Raw genomic sequence first — 22,015 nt, 5'->3', positions numbered from 1 at the left:
TTAAAAAATCTATGTCAAACTTAGCAATATATATTTATTAAAAGTTTTTGTAAAGTTGAGTGTTGCCTGTTAATTAAATTAATTAATTAATTATAATTAATGAAATGTTAAAACAAAATATTTATTAAATCTTCTGTTCATTCTTATTTTTTACCTCAACGAGGTTATGTTTTTATATAAATGTTTGACATACTGTTTATCAATTGTTTTTTATATATATATTTTTTTAAATACATCGAATATATGCACTGTGAACGTACCCAAATTATACACAAACCATGATAAAAGTACTATAAGTGTGTCATTGCGACAGAAAAAAATTTAGTACTGCAGTTAACCGAGAAAGTTGTATTCGATGTATTTAAGAATACTTAGAATTTAATCACACACAAAAGTGTTTAAAACGCTCAAAATTCTATTAAAATCTGTTATGAAATTCTTTTTGGATAGAATTTAGATTGTAGTTGAAATTTTTCGGTGACGTAATCATATGTGACATCATTGAAAAATAAAGTTTTTCCATTGATGTGACGTTAATGATTTAACGTTATTAAATTAAAAGATAAATAAAAATATTAACCCTAAATTGAAAACGTCAAAAAGAAAATATTTGAAATCATTTTGAGATTATAATTAATTTTGTTGAAATCACATTTTCTAAATTGGCTCAAAGAAAATGATTAATGATTTTTTTTTCTTAATTATAACCTTAAAAATAAAAATATCTTCATTTTGAGGTTATGATTTGTTAATATTTTTATCTGTCATTTTTTAAGTTAAAAGAAACAAACAAAAATTGAGAAATACACAGCAATATCTCGTAAGGCTCAAATGAGATATAGCTGAAGTGAATTTTTAGGTGATATATAAATATATTATTATTATAATTATAAATAAACAGATTTAAATATTAAAAATTGTATTTAAACCAAATTAATAAACAAAAAAAAGTATATAAAATCCACCATTATGAATTATATATATATATATGTTTAGAAAATGGAATAATTATAAAAAAAAAAACATAATTTAAGGTTATAAGTAATGACATCTTTTATTTGTAAGACTTAAGTAATTAATATTTAAGTAATATTTGAATTATTATAAAACAAAACAAAAATAACTTAGTAACGTACCTACAGAGAGCATTCTGTCAGAAATATGTGTTCAAAATCAATCCAATCAGTTAAATACCTAATCATCAAAAAAGAATACTTCTCAATTGTCTTTTTATTTCTTATCCCTTTCAAATATCCCTAATCATACCAGTATCATTTATTTTGGCGCACGGGTAAACTTAAGTGATTGGTCCTGGTCCATAGCACTGATCTTTACAGGGTGTCCCCTACTTAAGTTGGCTACATATAGAAAACTTTTATATTATAAGGTTTACGAAAAAAAGTTATTCTTTATAAAAAAAAACTCTGCTTTCGAAAATATTAATATTCAGCTATTAACTTTTAACATCGAATGTACAGGGTGTTCACAAATTAAAAAAACTTTGAACACAAATGTCCCCCACTGAGACGAACCCCGTTTCCTTTTCCGACTTGGTTAAAATGGCTGAATGTTCCATAGGGTCCTATAAATACAATAAAATGGTAAAATGTTTCATTATGTTGTTTCCTCACTTTTCCGGCTTATTAAAGATGTATGAGCATGGTAGTGGGGGCACAAATTTAAAAATAGATATTTTCAATTTTGATGATAAATTTATATTATTACTTGACGATATAAGACGAAAAGTAAGAATAAAATTTTTCGATATCTGGCTTAATTTTCAAAATATCCAAAATTGAAAATTTTGTTTAATTATTTAGCTTTCGATATTTCGAAAACCAAGACACATATCGAAAAATTTTATTCTTATTTTTCGTCTACATTCATGAAGTTATAACAAAATTCATCATCAAAATTGAAAATAAGATAAAAATAATTTCAACCCTTAATCTACCCTGCTCTTACATCCCTTATATGGACGGTGACACTTAGTTTGTTTCTTTTCTAATTCATTGCTAATATGTTTACTTTCTATTAAAAAGTTTTTTGTTAATTTGTTTTCATTCATTCCAAATGAAAATTATCAAAAACTTCCAAAATATGTCGTTTTTTGAGATTCCTCCATAAGAGCCAATGTATTTTATATCGATTTTTAATGACTTTTTTCTTAAAAATTTACACGGAAGCTGAAATTTTAACCACATATTCTTTGAGTAAAAGACTACCTACAAACAAATTTTGAGCCTTTAAATCAAACATTGTTTTCATGCTCATACATCCTTAATTAGACTATGGAATTTCAGACAAGTAAAAAATCAAGCCGTACGTAATCTATGATCATGGATATGTTCTGGGTCCAAGCTGGCATTTATATGATCCTAATTGAAAGTCTTCGAAAGAAATTCCCTTCAATCTTACATTTTGTTACTTGAACTCAACTAATAATCTTTCAGGATAGGTTAAAACGGGGTCCACCCTGTATAATGATCTCGTTAATTATTCGATGGAGGGAAAAAATTGAAAAACACATGAAATAATTGAAAAAAAATATTCAATTTATTTAATATAAAAAAAAAATTTCTTTTTAGCTATAGCATCGTACATTCTATATATAATTAAATATAAATACATTAAAATGACAGAAATACATAACCTTAAAAAAAACACAATTTTTTATTTCGTAAAATTATAAATTTAAAAAATGATAAAATAAAAAAAAAAACTATAAAAAACTGCAACATTTTTAATTAAAATTTTTTTTTGAAAATATATCTATAAAAATGTATTATATTATTGACTAATCTGCGGTTCGAACAATGCCAAAATCTGACACATCGGGACGAAAACTAAGAAGTCTTTGTCAAGTTTTTTCGGATTCTTTGACAAAGAATCCGATACACGATCCAATCTTTGAATCGTGTTTATGCAACAACTTTTTTGGTTGGCCGAAAATGACAATATGGCAAACAGCCCAGCAATAAAAAATTCGTGAATGGCTGAGCTTTAAGAATTCCCAAAATCAGATTACAATACTATAACGAACCATAGAATTCCGATATTATTTATTAAAAATTATTAATTAATAATGGTTTAAAAATAAAATTTATTTAAATCTAATAAAAACATTTTCGTATAAAATTCCATCGAGGGGAATCCCCGAGTTACTAAATTTTCTTTTTAATCAAAAATTTTCAGTCTTTAATTAATTTTAGGTTAAGAAAATATTTTAATTATTTGTTTTACAAAAAATATGGCAGTTGATGGCAACTTTTTTTTTCTTCAAAATAATACAATTCGAAAATATAAAGTCTTAATTATTATTGTACCTCAAAAAGAGTTGGTTGTCAAAATGTTCCAGGAAACAAGCTGGAATGTTTTTTTTGTACTGTTTGGGTCAAAATAAGTATTTAGTTTTTTTTTCGAAATTTCCTTAAAGGATGCTCCTTGAGATTTTTCTCAATTTCCCAGACGTTTTTTTTTTCCGCGTTAAGTTTAACTATTTAGAAAAACTAATTTTTCATGAAAAATGCATGCAAAAAAATTTACAACATAATGAACTTAGCTTAAAAGGACTGATTTTTATTATGCAAATTTTGGATACAGATAGTCCTTTTTTTTAAAATTATCTTTGTGTATTCAAAATTGGTTTTTCTTTTGAAATTAGAGGAAAATTATTTACAAAAGGGGAATTTTCTATTAAAAATTTAGATTTTATGTTTTTCCTTTTTTTTTTTGGGCGGGGGAGCTTTCAATCCCTGATTTAATTTTACGTACACCAAAATCACTTCCAAAAAAAAAAAATTTGCTATAACTAAAATTCACTCAAATAAAATACTTAAAATATTAAACAAAATTTTCTTTTGAAATATATTTACAAAAATCCACTTTGTGGGGACCATTTTGTTTAGTCCAATAGAAATAGCAAGATAGTTGAAATCAAAGAGATTATATACAGAGTGCTTCTTTTTTAAGTTGATATACACTTGAAACTCGATAAATTTAATCGAGGGAAATGTTTCGAATAAAAATTGTTACTTTTTTAATCATTAACAAATTTCTAATGGAAAATGTTCATCTATCGATTATCAGTTATTTTTCGAGCTACAAGCATATGTCAACTTAAGAAAGACACCCTGTATATAATCTCATTACAATGTTTTCGAGAAATTAACGCAAGATCTTAATTTTACGACATTTTCGCGGTAAATTATGTGATTTAACAACGTTGGATTGCCGAGTTTGGGTTTTGGAATTCTGAGACTCATGCCAATGAGCCCATAACCTCAAAACGCTTTCAAGAAGGATATTATTTCTCAAAAACATTAAAAGTTCCGCATTTGGACACAGTAATTACAAAACAAACGACAATTTCGACTTTTAAAAATCTCGATAACATAATTTTCGCAAAACCAAATGTTTATTTCATTCTCCTGGACTACTTACAAGTACGAAAAATTTGATAAAAATTAAAAACATGAGCATAAATGGAACCTAAAAAGGAGAAAAAAAATTGCACATCTCTAAATATACAAAATACAGTGCTCAAAAAAAAGGGTCCCACATAACTACGGACCCAAATCGATATACAGGGTGACGATTGAATTTTTCTTTTCTAATAGTGCAAGAGGTGTAGCGCAAAATAAAAGTATTACAAAATAACCCATCCATTTTTGTCGTGAGATGTACGGTTCACGAGATATTTGATAAAATGTATTTTCCAAGATGGCGGATTTTGCTTTGGCTTTTAGATATTTCTAATATTACAAAATTTTCAATCGCCACCCTAATATTAAAATTTTCAAAATACAAAAATTATTTACAGGACACAAAAATTGAGAATTTCTCTCACATTTTTACAATTCTCCGAATCGTCTCGAATATATTTCTCCTCCTCAAAAAAAAGAACTATTTACAAAAAAAAATTTAAGTCTTTTCTCAAAATTCTAACGCACTACGTTTCGATAACAATTTTCGAGCTCCCATTTGCAACGAACTTAAATTACTTTCCGCCGTCGACGATGATGATTGTGTTTCGACTTGAATATTCGCACAACTGTTATGACGTTTTTGTGCTCGAAACAATCGACATTCCATTTCATGAGCAGGATCATCCATTCGTTTGTAGGCGATCGGTTCACAGAGATTACTGAATTGTTCGAAAAATCGTTTATAACCGCCTTCTAACAAATAGATTTCGGGATAGTAGAGTGCTGGATAAATATCTTTGTTATAATTTCGATCCAACTCGCGTAAGAATCGAAATAGTTTCGGACCACGTTGTGCCGAAAACTCACAATGGAATATTATTATATCACGTTTGTTCGACGAGTTCGAATTATTGATCATGTTCGTTTTAAATAGTTCACTTTCGATTTGTTCCTTGGTAAAATAATTAATCGCACCTTTAATATGTCCCCCGTCGTATTCGTATGGATATCGACAATCGATAATTTTATACGATTGAACTGTTTCGATGAAATCACCTTGAATTAATTTCGATAAAGTGTTCGCTGTTATTGATTTTAAATCTTGATGTCGTTGTCCAGAAGTAACCAAAGGTAAAATAAACGGTTTACTAAAATCACCGATTAAATCGGGTTCGATTGTCGAACGATAAACCGCCGACATAATTTCGGTATTCGGTGAACAATTCGTTGAAATCGAGCGTCGTAATAAAGGCGGTAATGGAACTGGATGTGATATTTCAGTTTTCGAACGTTTCAACAACATCGTTTCGTTATCGAACAACGATTTCGAACGTTTTAACGGGAATTTTAACGGTGATGTACGCTGTTTGCATGTTAACGGTGTTTGTGAATTGTCCTCGAATAAACGATTACGTACTTTTGGTGTTTTATTATTTTCGGGTGAAGTTTTCGATAGAATGTTACCGGATACAAGTTGATTGAAGTTCGATGGTAGTTTTTCGTTTTCATCGAGATCATCAACTTCAAGTAACATAAATTCATCATCTTTGGAATGTTCGAAATCGGAAAGACCTCGAAATAATGATCGTCCACTACTCGATAACTCTAACGGTGAACCTGAACTAAATAACGATCGTGAACTTTTAAAACTATGATCTGTGGTCGTAAACTTTTTTGGTATTTCTGGACTACATTCAGGACTACGTGTTTCAGGTGTTGCCCCACCATAAAATGAGATTTCCCCACTTGGATCACTATCTAATAACGATGCCGACGTAATTGTCGAAGATGTTTTTAGCATACGTTTAGCAGGCGAACAATAATTTGTGATATCTTGAAAACATTTACGTTGTGGTAAATTTTCTAATTCCGTAAAATTTTCCGTCGAGAAATTCACAAAATTTTCTTCATCACTTAACGATAAACGACGTTTTCGCGTACCACACACTTTACTTATTTTTGTACCACTTAAATTTTTCGATATTTCAGTCATTGGTGAAAATTCTGTTGTGCCAAAAAATGGCAGATTTTTATTTTGTGTGTCCGACATTTTTTTTGGGTGGGTAAAGTTCCCGCGAATTTTTTTCACACGTAAAACAAACAAAAAAACTTTTATTGCACAAAATTTTTATAGATCGAAATGTTTTTCACTCTTTTTCCCGTTCACCCGGTTACTTTTTAGAGTTTTTTAATTTTTTTTTTTTTTACACAAAATTTCGGAAAAATGTTTCTATTGCACTATTTCGAAGAAAAGTTTAGGTAATTTTTCTTCTACATTTATTTAAGAATTAATTTCGCCCCCCACACACATTAAGTTTTAACGTTTTTTTTATTCGTTATACAAAAAAAAAAACAGTAAAACCATAAAACAACCACTTCACTTGATAAAACTTCAAACAAAAACTTTTTTTTCCAAAATAATATTTTCGTAGCCTTGTCGTACAGATTTTCGTAAGGGAAGTATTTATTTTTAGTTAATGAAAATAAAAATAATATAAAATGATTTTGACTTGAGTGTAGGGTTCGGGTCAACAACTGAACGACTGCTCAGCCAGCTGTAAAACTGGTATGCGGTATTTCATGTAAATAACAAAAACCCAACTCTAACTATTTACCGGTAAAAAATAAAAATGCGCGCTTTTAAACACAACTGTTAAATATTAAATATCACTAAACTTTTCAACGTCAAATATTCAATCGATTTATTGATTAAAACATGATCGTTGTCAAAGAAATCAAAAGAAATTAAAATTTAAAAAAATAAATGCTGTTCGTAAAATGAATTGAAACTTGCTTGATTCAATTCAACCGTTGATTAGAAATATAAATGAATGTAGTTTCATATTAATATGTTTGCTGGTTACCATCATCATAGGCGTTCATACGTTTTAGTCTAATCAAAAATTAAATAAGAAAAAAAATTAATGCATCTTTGAAATTTTATTTATTAGGATGTAAACACTTTATAAAAAAAGTCAACCTTTCAGGAGCGTACCTAATCCTCTTTTTTGGGAGGTAGTTGGAGGTTTTAATCAGTTTTTTTCTATCTGTCTGTCATCACGATTACTCAAAAACGAAAAGAGATAACAAGCTGAAATTTTTAAAGCGTGCTAAGGACGTAAAAAGTGAGGTCGAGTTCGTAAATAAGCAACATAGGCCAATTGGGTCTTGGGTCCGTAGGACTCATCTTGTAAATCGTTAGAGATAGAACAAATGTTTAAATGTAAAAAATGTTCCTTATAAAAAAATAAACAACTTTTGTTTGAAACATTTTCTTGTAAACATCACTGTTTACCCACGAGGGCGCTAACTAGGTGAAAATTTTGTAGTATGTATTAATATGGAAATATCAGTTATGTGTGTGTGGCTATTTACGAGTGGAAATAAGAGTGGAGAAGTATCCTTCTTGTAAACCAATTAGAGATAGAACAAAAGTTTAAATGTAAAAGTCATTCCTTATAAAAAAATTAATAACTTTTATTTGAATCATTCTTTCGGAAACATCACTATTTAACCGTGAGGGCGCAACTTAGGAAAAAACTTTGGTGTCCAAGAAATTGAATTTGTAGAAAATAAAAAAAATGTCACTCGTTTTAAGTGTCAAAACCATTTTTTTAAACCTTTTTCTATGATTATACGGCATAATTTTGCTCAAAAGCTACGAAGGTGCAATCTCTGAATTAAGCTTATAATATCCTACATAAAAATCGAATAATAGCTTAAAATTCTCCATTTAAATTAAGGTTAAATTAATTGGTGAAATTCATTACTTAAGATATTTTTCGAAGATTATTCTGATAAGTAATTATTTGACAGTTTAGAAATTTGAACAAAGTTTTTTTGGTTTGAAATAAAATTTTAAAGAAGTTGTTCTTTATTTACGTCAAATTTAAACAAGTTTAACTGTCTACGTCTTATACAAAAGGGCTTCAATGACCTATTCACACTTTTGGCGCAAAAATTATCAATTTTAAATCGCGCCAAAATCATAGACTTGAACGAAGAAAAAAGGAAGAGAATACACGTCTTGTTCAAGCCAAAAGATGGCATGTAAATGGAGCATTTTTTACCTGTATTAAAATTGATTCCAGGTAAAATAAAATTATACTTTTTTTAAATTTTCATTTTGTTTTGTCCCTAATTATAGCATATATTTTTTGGGTTAAAATTACCCTATATATCACGTTACATGAAATTTTTTCCTCCGATTTTGAAGACTGATTTTTTAGGATTTTTTGACCCAAAAAATTGGGCTATTTTAATAAGTTGTAAAGTATTTTCTGAGATATCAGCTTAAATCCGAGGAGGATATCCTAAAGCAATTTCCTCATTAGATATCTCAAAAACTTGTCATTCAAACGAAAATTCAATGAGATTTTTGTGTTTATGGATTATTTCGGAATAATAAGGATCCAGAAGTATAAATCCAGCTCATTTGACAATTAGGTAAATATTTTTCGAAGTATCTCCATAATCGTTCCAAAATAAAAGCTTTTCTTACAGAATTCCAGACATTATCACCAAAATTGTTCAGCTTATCATTAAATAAACCCAATTTTTGCACTTTTTTTTTAATTGATGCATAGTCTTTTTGTAATTTATAAAAAACTGATTAAAAACCCAAACTACCCTCTAAAAAAGAGAGTTCAGCACCCCCTTGAGTGGCCGATTATTTTTTGCAACCTGATAAACAACTGTGGAAAATGTCAAAGATTCAACACTTTTTTCCTTTTAAACATTGAGTTTCATTGTACTATAAATAAAATTTCTTAATATACAATTTTATTTCGAGTATCGTTGTATTTATTTCAATAGTTATGTCTCAACTCAAAGTTAATAAAACTATTCTTATACGTTACAGGGTGTAAAAAGTGCCCAGTTTACTTGTATAAACACAAAGAATTTATTAATAATAATAATAATTGTATATTGTGTGACGTGAATTGAGTGGCAGTGTAAGACCCTCTTATGTAAATGAATGTGCGTACGTCTATGGCCAAGTAAATATAAATAATAATAAATGTGTAACGTAATTTATATAAAAACAGGACACAAAAACTGTTTATCTAACGAATATTAAATCATCCATACGACTACGACCGTACACTGTAACACTGTGCTTTGTAACGGGTGACCCAAAATTAACGCAACAAGTAATAGGCTAATTGATGAATTTTTCAAAAACCGGTATACAAAAGATGTTCCAAAATATATATATCAAGGCATACTTAGTTTAGTCCCAAGTTTGTAACGCTTAAAAATATTGCTGCCCACGAACAAAATTTTAGTATAGGTCTTCATAAAATCACCTAATTAGTTCATTTCCCGTTATCTGTTTGTCCGTGGATACGATAACTTAAAAACGAAAAGAGATATCAAGCTGAAATTTTTATAGCGTGCTCTGGATGTAAAAACTGAGGTTAAGTTTGTAAATGAGCAACATAGGTCAATTGGGTCTTGGATCCGAAGGACTCATCTTGTAAACCATTCAAATCTAACGTTTGTTTTTTGACACCCTTTACATTCAGTACAGTATGAAACAATATTTATGAAAACCGTTAAAAAATTAATAACAAATATTATTTTTTTTATCAAACAACGATTTTTAACACACACAACGATTAACTGCTAAAGTACTAACTGAAGTTTTATCTGATATAAAAAATTTTGTCTTTATAACGATTATTTTTGAGATTAGAGAATAAAAATTTGTGTGAGTTTTGGAACGGTTTATTTTTTTGATAACGAACTGTTTTAGATGCATTTTTTTATACCCTGTTATATATGAAATTGAAAGATATAGATATCAAGGTATACTAATTTTAGTTCCAAGTTTGTAACGCTGATTTAATATTGATGTTACGAACAAAATTTTGGTATAGGTGCTCATAGGATCACCTAATTAGTCCATTTCGGGTTGTCAGGACGTAAAAAGTGAATTTGAGTTCGAAATTCTAGAAAATACTGTTGAAAACTCAGTCAATAATCAAATTCCTGATGTCGAATTTGTCATATTAGAGATCATCCATTAATCACGTCACACTATTCGGGGGGGAGGAGTCAACGAAATGTGCCATTGTATGACAAGGAGGGGGGAGTGTTCTAAAACTTTATGACGTCACATGTTAAAATTTAAAATATAAACGCAAAATTTATATGTAAAAACGGGTCACACGGGTCGAGTGCTAGTACACTCACTGTCAAAAAAAGTGCCACAGTTAAAACATTCTAAGCGTACGCATCATATGTTATGTTATAATAGTAACACTTAGAATGTTTTAAAACGAGCATTTTTTGTGACATTGAGTATACATCTTATATCTTTTTTTTTATTTTGAGAATCTAAAGTTAAAACAATCGTTTCTTGTATAAAATGAAATAATAAAAAAAATATTGAGGCGGTTAATATTGATAATTAGGACTGAAATGGGGTCAAATAGGTCATAACCATTAAAAATACGCACACACTTGACTTGCTTGCACACACTTCAAATAAATAACATAAACAAAAAACTCTTTTTATTAATTTATTTACAACATAGATATAAGCAATCTTTTTTTATTTTTTTAATTTTTTTAAATATTTTTGAACAATATTATTTTATATTAAATATTAAATATGCATAATTATTAATATATTGTCATGAGTTTGATTTCATTTCATTTGTTTGCCTTTTATTTTATTATTTATTTCTTCAATCATAATTAATATTCATTAAATTTTTATTACTAGGTGTTGCAGATTTATTCATTGATAACCTAACTTTTTAAATAGTGATCGATTTTATTTCATTCATCTATAGATTTTCTTTTTCTAAAAAACACATAAAGAAGAAAAACCTAGGGAAATTAAAAAAAAATTATTTGAATCATCACCAATTCCTAATAAAAGTAAGTTTTCCTCTCTTGAAGTTCAAAATTAGTAGTCGCCATCTTGATTTCCAGGCGAAGTCATTATTATCTCAGTAAAAATTGATTTTATGTAAAAATGGAAACAAAATTGTTTGAGAACAATATTTTTTGAACAATAACTTTTGTAGGAACTTTTTTTCGAAATTTTTCAAATTTAAAAAGATATTAGAGATTCAAAAACTGAATGATTGAGGTTAGGAATGATTTTTGGTTGTACGACTATAAATTTTTGCAGATTTTTTGCTTATTATTTAACGCTGGCTTTAATTTTTTGAAAGTCAAATTACTTTTTACGGTATATCTCGAATTATAGTCTCGCCATCTGTAAGTAAATTATACGAAGTAAAAAGAAATGATTAAATACGTTAAACGTTTAAAATTTGAAAAATAACGTTTCAAATAAAAGTTGTTATAGAAATATTGTTCTCAGGAGTTTTAGTGAAAAAATTTTCACGTAAAATCAATATTTATCGAGATAATTAACATTTATTCTAAACATTCAAGATGATCGACGATTTTCGACAATTTTACTATAAGTAAAACTAATATAAATAAAATTTTGGAAAAATATCTTTTTTATGTCATTTATTTTAACTATACTTTATCAATTTTCATTAAATCTTTCACTCTTTTAAATTAGGAGTATTTATCATGAAACACACTATACACCGGATACATTCAATAATTAAAGTTTTATGAAACCGAATTATCTTAAGAAAAAAACAAGTCTTTACATAAATATTTATGAGAAAAATGCATAGAAATAATATCATAGAGCTGTATAGACATAGGAAACGCATTAAGTGAATTCTTGACCGCAGGGGGAGAGCTAGAAAGAGAAGGATTATAAGAGAGGCGAAGAAAGCAATACGAGTCTACTTTATCTGTCTCTGCAGATATTCGCGCCTACTTTATCTATTCTCTCTCTCTACTGCGATCAATCATTTGGCAACAACTTGCAGCTCTATGGTATTATTTTTATGGAAAAATGAGTCGTTTTCCCAGGATAAAAAGAAAACATAAACTTTTTTCAATTGAACGTACGGTATAAAAATATCAATTAATAAATAGATCGTTAAAAAAATAATATTTAAGTTGTTATTACTTAGATTAGGTCTAAAAAATGGGTCAATGTCAAATGGGTCAGTCAATTTTAAGTTTTAATTATTTTTAGAATTATGTTGTATTTATAAACAACGAGATATTTAATAAAACAAACGACCATTGTTTAAATTTTAATTTTTAACTATCACTAACGGCGTTTTGGTGAGAAAACAGATTTTTTTCATGTGTAATGATCAGATGTTGGAAAAAATTCTTACAAACCCTGTTTAATCAATAAACTAGTAATTTCAAAGAAATAAAAAAATATGCATTCCTTAATATTATGCAAAAGTGGCGCTAAATTCGATTCTGTGCACAGCGCATGGAGACTACACAAGGAGATTCAACTACATGTAACCAAATATCCAGTGGCGGGCTTAAGGAAAATCGTACAGTGGGCAAAATTTCCCTAGGGAAACTGAAACTATAGTTTAGATGATTTTTAACTCCCATTTGAGCACCCCTTAAATCCGCCACTGCAAATATCTGTCAAAAATAAGATGTTAATAGTGTTTCTTTTGCACCAAAAAATGGAGCGAATGTAAGACGCACTTCGATGCAAATGGAACACCAGCGAAATTACTGAGTAGTCCCCCATGGCACAATGAATAAAAATCATTAACCAGGAAGTTGCTTGATGTATAAATTGAATGGGTCGCAAAATCATGACATTTGAACATTTTTATAATTGATTTGACCCAAATATTTTTATCAATCAAAATTTGCGTTCGTAACGATCTATTTATAAATTTATTTTATAAAAAAATCTACTATTTTGACAAAATTTGATGTCATTGTTTTTTTTAGCCTAATATTGCATATTATTTTATAATTTGATTTGTTTTTTTAATAAAATTAGAAATAGTCAAGTTTTTACAAAATAAAATGAAGAAATAAGTGCCTTTTATTTAAAAAAGAATTCGATAGCCTCTATAAATAAGGCTCACCTCCATTGAAACCTGAATGTGTCATAAAACGCTGGCGTTGGGTGACATCAAACCAAATAGAAGCCATATTTGCTTACTTAAGGTGTATTTTCATGATGACGTCATGATTTTAAACGTCAAAGTAGGAAGACATTTCAAAAATTTGCTGACACAACGGTAAACAATAAAAGGCCTTGTTAGTTATCGTTTATGACAAAATGGTATGGAAATATGGCTTCGTTTGGTTAACGCTTATAATCATGGAGGTTAGAGAGAAGGAGAACGATCGCTGTAGGAAATAGTGTCCCAGAAATACGGATAAAATAAGTGAGGCGCTGCGATCGCTAAGTTGTCTCAATAAAAGCGGACTCTGTTGTTAATTTTGTACATTATGCAACTAACTTCATCTACTTATACTCATAAACAACTAACTTCGCAGATACTACTTACCGACGAATTTTCAGGGACCTGGCGCGCTAATGGTTTAGCGCGTAGCGATCGTTCTCCTTCTCTCTACCCTCCATGCTTATAATTGATTGAGACTTTTGGAAGCAATATTTACCCAAAATGGATCTTTTAACGACAGCTTAGAAATTATTTATTACAGGGTGAAATTACGGCAAGTTTTAGAACACTTGAGAATTTTCGAAATAAAAATAAATAAAACATAAAAAAATTAATTAATTATTTTATTTTGTAAATTAAAATAAAACAAAAAAAAGGGGACTAGTTTTAAATATTAAATAACAAAATATATATAAATTACTAAAATTATTTATCTAATAAATATTAATAAATAAATACTTTGGAAAAATTGTTTAAATAAATCAGTTCAAACCTTTTTAATTTAATAAACACTAAAATTAAATTAAGGGAGGGGAGGTGTGTACGGAAGGTTATGCGAAAAATAAAAAGGGTATAGGGACGAAGGAATGTATCACTATAAAAATTTTTTTAATGACGAAAGATTTTGAATAAATAGATAAATCAAAAAACACAGCCAAATATTTTAGGATTATTTAAAGAATTCATTTGAGAATTTGAGATTCATCGTTTTTTTTTCTTCGTTAATTTGATACTTTTTTTTTCGGACTAGGCTAATTTTTGTTTTTTTTTATAATGAAGAGGATGTGTTACGTAAAATAACAAGGCTAGATGTTATACCTGTTGTTGGTAGGGTTTTTGAGGGTTGAGCCCATAAAAAATTTTGATCAGCATGATCAAAACTACCTTAATCCTTAGTTTTCAAAAAATTTTAACCGAAATGTATTGTGTGGGGGCCCTCTTCACCCTTTGCCATCTGTACTTGTATCTAGCGTAATAGTATTTCGCCTACTGCTTTGGCAGGCAATAATTGAATCGTAAACATCCCCGTATAGTTTCCCTTCAATAAATTATAAGCTCTGTAATTTTTTTTGAGGTTTACGTGTGATGATGAATTTTTGTGCAATAATTTGTCATGGAAAAATTGCCGGTGTACTCAAATTACAGAACTCTTGTTTTAAATAAAAAATATAAAATAATACCATACAGAGATCCAACAGTTAATTTTTTTTTTTAATATACATATTTATTACATTTACGAGTATCGATTCAAGCATCCGTTACTTTCATTTTCTGGGTCTTTCTTTGTCTCAAAACGATCAAATAATCACTATTGTTTGACCTGGTAGTCTAAATTGAAACTATTCAATACAGGTCAGTTAACTGTTTAAATTAGTACGAATTATTATCACCAGTCTGTTAGTCTAAAGTGGAACAACAGAAAACGGGTCCACTTCCAGTTTTAAGTAGTATCAAATCATTATTGCCAGTGAGCGAGTTGCAACTCTCAGTTATTAAAAATTTTTCAAAAAAACAATTAAAAAATGATTTCTGATTTCACTAAACTGTTTCCCGTCTACCATACTACCTTAATTGTATTGTGGTCCTTTTTTTTATCGTTTTGGAAACAAAGAAAAGCCTCAAGTAAAAGTAATCCAGTAAAAATTCGACTATGCTATTTTCTTCTAATTTAGACCTTTCCAAAATTGTGACATTTTTATAATCTACAAAAATACAATTTTTTTTATCCCACTATTAACATTCAGCAACGAAAACTTTGTATGAGAATGAATTTTTTTTTTTAGGAAAATCATTCTTTTCATAAATACAAAGAAAAATGTAAAATTTTTCCTAAACTAAATGTAATAATTATATATATTTTCTTTTCTAAGTTATATATATATATATATATTATATACATGAGATAATTTATATCTTAGGCTACCAAGATAATTCACACCCATGGTGATGAATATTTTTCATAAATTTTTTTAACAACAATTCGAGAAAAGCCTCTCAAGTTTACAGGAATAATTAATTTTTCTTCACTCACAAATTGATAAAAAATATATTTTAAAATTTAGGACTTCCATCAAAACTTGTTAAAAGCCCTGGTTAACATATACACGTCATTCTCGTAGAGTTAGAACGAGAAATTAAGGCTTAGACTCAACATAAAACAATATATTGATTGGACGTTTATTATTCGAGGTCTTAAAGCCTTATCAGACGTTATGAAGCGATTTAATTTGATCGCTGTCATAAAAATTGAAATATTAAAGCACCATAAAAAAATTATAAGTAAAAAGTTATGAAAAGTTTCGAATTTAAAATTTGGTTTGACACGACTTTTATTTTTTACAGTTAGAAGGTACCCATTTTAACCGATGGATACCTTCTAAAATAATTCAGAATGAAGGGGGCATCATGTTCTGACATCAGATTCGACTTGATTCTCTTGGTTGTTTTAACATTTTTTTTTCGAAAATCGTTAGCTTTCGGAGGAAATGTGACTTAGAAATATGTCCATATTACTTTTCACACTACCTAAAGAAAAATGATTTAGGTTATTTAAAGTTTTTCTTTCGATTAAGTTCAATAATGATATATTTTTAAGTCACATTTTCCACAGAACTATGTCATTTAAAGTGTTTTTCTGTATCTTACTGTTTAAGATCTGAGTTAACTATTAAAGGATTCAGAAGACCTAGATCAAATCCGATGCTAGAAGAGAAAGTCCCACTTTAATCTGAATAATTTTTTTTGAAAATATTTGGGTCTATCGATTAAAATGAATTACCTTGTATTTGTCGAGTGTCTAGAGTAAAATGAAACCTTTCAAAAGTTTTCCTAATAAATATATAAAGCTCTTAAAATTTAAAAAATCGTTTCACTTAAACAAAAGCACCATACGTGAAAATTTGTAGTGAAGACTTCCCTGTAAACTATTTAATACTTTTAATCGGTTTAAAAAAAATAATAATATCGAAAAAATTCGGTTAAAACCAAAAACGAAAATTATTAAGATTAATGACACAGATTTCTTTTTAGATTCGTTACCAAGTTTGATTATTCAGAAGTATTCGAAATGTTTAAGAACGGTCAAAAATTTGAGAGGTTACGGCTTTCTGCGTAGTATCTCGAAAGAATCCCATTTTTCACCTACTTAAAACAGCAGCTCGGAGAGTCTCGCTACCCGGAGACGTCGCGCATTCGAGTGATAGATCCCTAGGTGCTAGGAACCCATTTGTTGTACCCCTTTTATGTTTTATTATTATTATCAAAGTCGAAATTTTTTTTAGTCACCCTTAAAGAGAAATTCTGATCCTCAAAGAAACCTCTCAAATTTTCAATCGTTCTGAATGCTAATGAAATGCTTGGTCGTTTTTTTCCGTACGTGTGTCATTAACCTTAGAGAGTATACACATAATTTGTTTTTTTCTATATATAAATATACCTAGAATCTATCTAGAAGCGCGTGCTCTAATTATATTTTCATTTCTAAATAAATAAATAAATAAATTTAAGTAAAATAAATAAATAAGGATTCGATTTAGAATCCTAAAAAAACCGATAAATATATTTAATAATAATTTACTACCCAATAAATACTTAGGATAAACCCGTTTGCTAGAGAAACATTTATAGTGTCACATTTGACGTGTTAAATTTGCAAAAGGGCATAACATCGTTGTACGCCCATTTTTTTTTTTAGTATGACTAGTGTGTGAATCGTTGTGACGTCACTTACAAAGGGTTCAACAAATATTTAAAAAAGCATTTTTAGCTTGCATTTTTCAAAGAACACTCTGTACACAAAATCAATATGTCAAAAAAGTACACAATGAGCACTTTTATGACCTTCAAATGTCATCCATGTGGAATAATTTTTACTTGGGACATTTTTTTCAATAACCCTTCTCAATGAAGAAATTTACAGCAGCAGCTAAAGGGTTAAATCCACTTAATAAGACTCCTGTATTTTTTGGACATTGGTTTTGTGTTGGATCCTTCATAATTAAAAAAAAAATTGAATAACATCTAATTCTTATAGATTTACGAGAGAGACACTTTGAATGACGATGAAATTTTTAATAAATAAAATAAATATTTTGTTCTTCTAATTCTAAAATCGATGAGAAAAATCATACATAGCTGGGCTGTGCGTTTGTGTGCAGCACAGTTTAATATTCTATTCGAACTTCTTCTTTCTCGATTCATTTCGAATTTTCATTTGAAATACTCCGAGGGATAAAAGGCTCTAAAATCCTTCAGCTCAGTCTATCTAACGTCAAAGGTAGCACAGGACTGCCGTACGTCCTTAAATGAACTGGCGGAACGAATGAATGTAGACCTGGTATGTGTACCGGGACTCCAGGAAATTGTGACATCGACGAGCTTGCCAGAAATGGCACGATGCTGCCGGACACAAGCATCCATAAATACCCGGGAGTTCCATTTGCGAACTACAAGTTACTCTTGAAAGAGGATATTCTGAAAAAGGCCAACCTTAGATGGAGGGAAGAACGTACTTCTGGTACTACAAGTCAGAAATGGTCTGAGTACAATCTTAGGCGTTCCGAAGTTCTCATATCACTTCCAAGGGTCTTTCATTTTGTTTCACAATTATTCCGTTAAAAATACTTGTTCTTTCATAAATCTTGTTGAAAAATCGAGAAATCATTTTCCGTATACATTCCATAAAAAAACCCAACATGAGATCCATTTTAAGTTTGAGATCTTTTAAATTATATACAAATACGCGCGCACACACACACAGACACATGAGAAGCTATGATGAAGACGTGATTATATAAATATATGCTCTAGGTATATACACTAGGGGGAAGGACAAGGGGTCGTTAACTTTTCTAATTTTTTGGAAAATTTACAAATCACCAAATGGATCAAACAATGAATCAGATTTTGGTTGTTGATTTGTTGTTGGAGGTACCATACGTGGACTTCCACCAGCCGATGCATTAAATTGCATAGGAGCTCCGGCTGCAGGCATCATTGGACGATAATTAGCACCACCGGGTGGTACAACCCCAGCAGTTGGTTGAGCGAATCCACCAGCGGTAGGCATTGTTGGTTTTGGTTGATTCTTTGGTGAGTTCCATTGTACGGCCGATGGTTTTGCATTATTACTAATTGTTAAATTCTCACATAACGACATTAAACTACTTTCGAGGTCACCGGTTAACACTTTTTTCTGTTGTGGGATCGCATTACCCATGACTGGTTGAGGTGCTTGTTGTTGTAGATTCGGAATCATGGGTTGTTGTCCTCCAGGAGCACCTAGGGAAGATGAACAATATGTATGAAATACCATACAGACTAAACAAATTAAAATTGCTTACCTCCTAGAGTTGGTAGCATTGTTGTATTATTTGTTTTAAGCATGCTCATTGGATCATCGAACATTGAAGTTGTGCTTTGATTATTCGTCGAATCAAACACTGAAATTAAATTTGTATCAACTGATCCATTTGTTGCGGCCGTAGTTGTCCAATTTGAATTTGAAAATAAATCGGTTTGTTGAGTTGATGGTTGAGATGTGGGCGCAAACATATCCGCAAATGGATTACCTAATTGAGAGTTTATATTAGTATCATTTTATTATAAGATGGAGGGGGGTTAGTAAGGGTGGCTAGTCAAGTTAGTAACTAATTTATAATAAATATAATATTTGTATCACGTAAATGTTGTTTAATGCTTTCTTTTTGGAAAGCGCCGTCATAAGGTAATGTTCTTTTTGAGTAAACGGAACCTGTGATAAATTTTCTTCATGATGAAATCTTTTTTGTCAAAAAAATCACAATTTTCCCCCGCAAGAGGCCCTAAAACTGTGTTTATTGTGACTTTATACTGTCATATACCGCCGGACTACTTAAATAAATTTGTATATACCCAATTGTAACAAATCATCGGAAGCTTTCGACGAAGTGTTCGCAGCTGGTGCCGGTACTGTAGTAGATGTTCCAAATAAATCAAGAATTTGTTGATTTGTATTGCTTGCAGGCGGCGGTGGTGCTGGAGCAGCATCTTCAAGGAACGGATTTGTTGAGTTTGTGGCCGCTTTATATTGATTTAAAATCGCTTCTTCTTCGGCCAAAGCTTGTTGTGTTTCATTTGTAGCTGCTGTAACGAATGGTGTAACTTTTGGTCCATGTTTTTGACCACCCGAGGGTGCTGTCGGTGTACCCCCTTCCAATGATTGTAAATGTTGTTCCAAAGCATCCAATAAACTATAAATGCGAGAAAAAAATATTAAAAGGACGTCGATGTTCTTAATTTTGAAGGCAAATATCTTCTCCTCGAAAATACATCCGAAACAAATTTTATTTCAGAACAGTTTTTAATTTATCCCTTTTTAACCCTCGAATTAAAAAAAAGGGTTGTTTCAAGTTTGACCGTTATGTGTGTGTGTCTTTCTGCCTGTCTGTCTGTGGCATCGTAGCGACTAAACGGATGAACCGATTTTGATTTTTTTTATTTCGATTTAAAGAAAATTTAATAGAGAGTGTTCTTAGCTATGTTTCAAGTGCGAGTTTTGGGTTCCGTACCCGAAAAAACCAAAAAAATGGTGATGCTTTTCAAAATTGGTTCAGTTTAGAAAATGCTTTGAGGAAAATGGTAATTTAAACGAGAGTGTTCTTAAAAATATTTCAAGTGAGAGTTTAGAATACCGTATATTAATGTTCCTTATCGAAAATTAAACAACTTTTGTTTGAGACATTTTTTCGTAAACATCACTGTTTACCCGTGAGGGCGCCAATTATGCGGAAATTTTATAATATGTACTATACTTGATTATCAGTTATGTATGTGTCACATGTTTGTATGTGTAATGTAGTATTTTAACAATTAACTCAGTCAATTGTTTGTTTTCACTTGTTTTTTTTGTCTTCGCCATGGGGTAATATCAACTTACACCTTACCGCGACCGCTGAATTAAACGATAACGACCTAATAAATAATTATGAGCTATACTCACCTATTTGGAGCTTTCGTTAAATCAGGAATATCTCCCTTATCAATACCAATATTCTCAGCAACTTTTAAAAATTCCCCAACACGATCCATACGTATTAAAAACTTCTTATACAAGTCCAACGCTTCACGACATTGTTTCTTATTCATTTCGAAGTATTTTTCTAATAAATTAATAATCGCATCATTATAACCAGCGAATAAACGGATTAAATCACGAAACAACAACATAAAACACATATTTATAACACCATTCGTTAAATCATTCGCTGTACAATCGAATTCGAGCAACGTATCCAATTGCTGTTGTAGAACGGGTAATGTTTTTAATAATTTATCCGCTGGCATTGTACGTAACGTTCCTTCTTCTTTGCCACGTTTCACTTTACAAAAATCGAAAGCAACCGTTCGATATGATAACGCTTTTTCATTTAAATAACGTGCATAGCGACGAATAAACGGTGACATATCGTATCCGGTTCGAAGGTTACTCATCGCTGAAATGGCACCAGCACCACCCGTTGGTAACGATCCAAGTGAAGCTCCCGGTGCACCCGTTATCGTGGTTTTATCCATGAAGTTATTCAATTGAAATGTTGTATTCGACGAAGCTAAATATTGAGTGAAACGTTCATTGCCATAGCACAATATATGATGGGTCGTTATTAACGACTTATAAACCACGATCCAATTAGAGTTTTGAGAGCGTTCTATCAATAAATTTGCCAGTTGTGGTATCGAAACATTTGGTTCGTTTGTACAATGAACCAAATAATCTAAATGTTTCTTTTTTGGACCTAATAATTCTTCGGTGGTTGCTTTACATACGGATTTTGCTAAGCCTTGTCCAGCAATGCTATGTTTTGCGGCTAATAATCTATCATTTATTGTTTGTCCAGCCATTTTTTTAGCAGCACACTTCTCTCACACGTTCCGAAATTTTCGATTGTATTTTTTTTTTGTTTTTTTGCGAACTTACACAAAAATTTTTGTTGAAGGCGACTTTTGACGAATAATTGTTATTCGTCAAGAATTTTTAACGTGAGTCACCCGGAGTGTTTTTTTGAATAGTTAAATAGTTTGTGTAGTTCGACTTACGACATGAATCAATACAATATGTGAACTCATTTTCAATGTCATGTCATTATGGTTTAATTACGAATTTATCCGCTAGGGGATAGAAATACTACCGAATCATAGACTTGTAGTCATAGATTGGTTAAGTATATAAGTCTGTGATCTAGACAAGTATTTAGTATAGTTTTATGGTTCGTTTAATGTTAGCTTTTTAAAGCTCTTTAAAACTTCATTGATGAAACTCAAAAC

General features: G+C 30.0%; 2 protein-coding genes across 2 annotated transcripts; both read right to left on the bottom strand.

Moving 5' to 3' along the window:
* Positions 1-4,066: 4,066 nt before the first annotated feature.
* Positions 4,067-7,018, bottom strand: LOC123293371 (M-phase inducer phosphatase-like). Its single transcript, XM_044874164.1, has one exon. It carries the CDS (start codon positions 6,475-6,477, stop codon positions 4,936-4,938), a length of 1,542 nt encoding a protein of 513 aa, XP_044730099.1. The 5' UTR covers positions 6,478-7,018; the 3' UTR covers positions 4,067-4,935.
* Positions 7,019-15,638: 8,620 nt separating this feature from the next.
* LOC123291721 (phosphatidylinositol-binding clathrin assembly protein LAP-like) lies at positions 15,639-21,804 on the bottom strand. Its single transcript, XM_044872112.1, has 4 exons — positions 20,694-21,804; positions 19,607-19,944; positions 19,057-19,284; positions 15,639-18,994 (listed from the first exon to the last, which is right to left on the bottom strand). The coding sequence occupies exons 1-4, from the start codon at positions 21,590-21,592 to the stop codon at positions 18,582-18,584; spliced, it is 1,878 nt and encodes a 625-aa protein (XP_044728047.1). The 5' UTR covers positions 21,593-21,804; the 3' UTR covers positions 15,639-18,581.
* Positions 21,805-22,015: the final 211 nt, after the last annotated feature.

Source organism: Chrysoperla carnea, chromosome 2 (genome assembly GCF_905475395.1).
Source record: "Chrysoperla carnea chromosome 2, inChrCarn1.1, whole genome shotgun sequence".
Classification (NCBI taxonomy): domain Eukaryota; kingdom Metazoa; phylum Arthropoda; class Insecta; order Neuroptera; family Chrysopidae; genus Chrysoperla; species Chrysoperla carnea.
Note: the sequence above shows the minus strand (reverse complement) of the source record. Positions and strands in the feature narration are given on the sequence as shown.

Coding starts and splice junctions, on each gene's coding strand:
- LOC123293371 (XM_044874164.1), bottom strand. CDS start 6,477: ATGTCGGACACACAAAATAAAAATCTGCCATTTTTTGGCACAACAGAA.
- LOC123291721 (XM_044872112.1), bottom strand. CDS start 21,592: ATGGCTGGACAAACAATAAATGATAGATTATTAGCCGCAAAACATAGC. Junction 19,285..19,606: donor CGATGATTTGTTACAATTGG/GTATATACAAAT, acceptor ACTCTCAATTAG/GTAATCCATTTGCGGATATG. Junction 18,995..19,056: donor AATGCTACCAACTCTAGGAG/GTAAGCAATTTT, acceptor CATCTTCCCTAG/GTGCTCCTGGAGGACAACAA.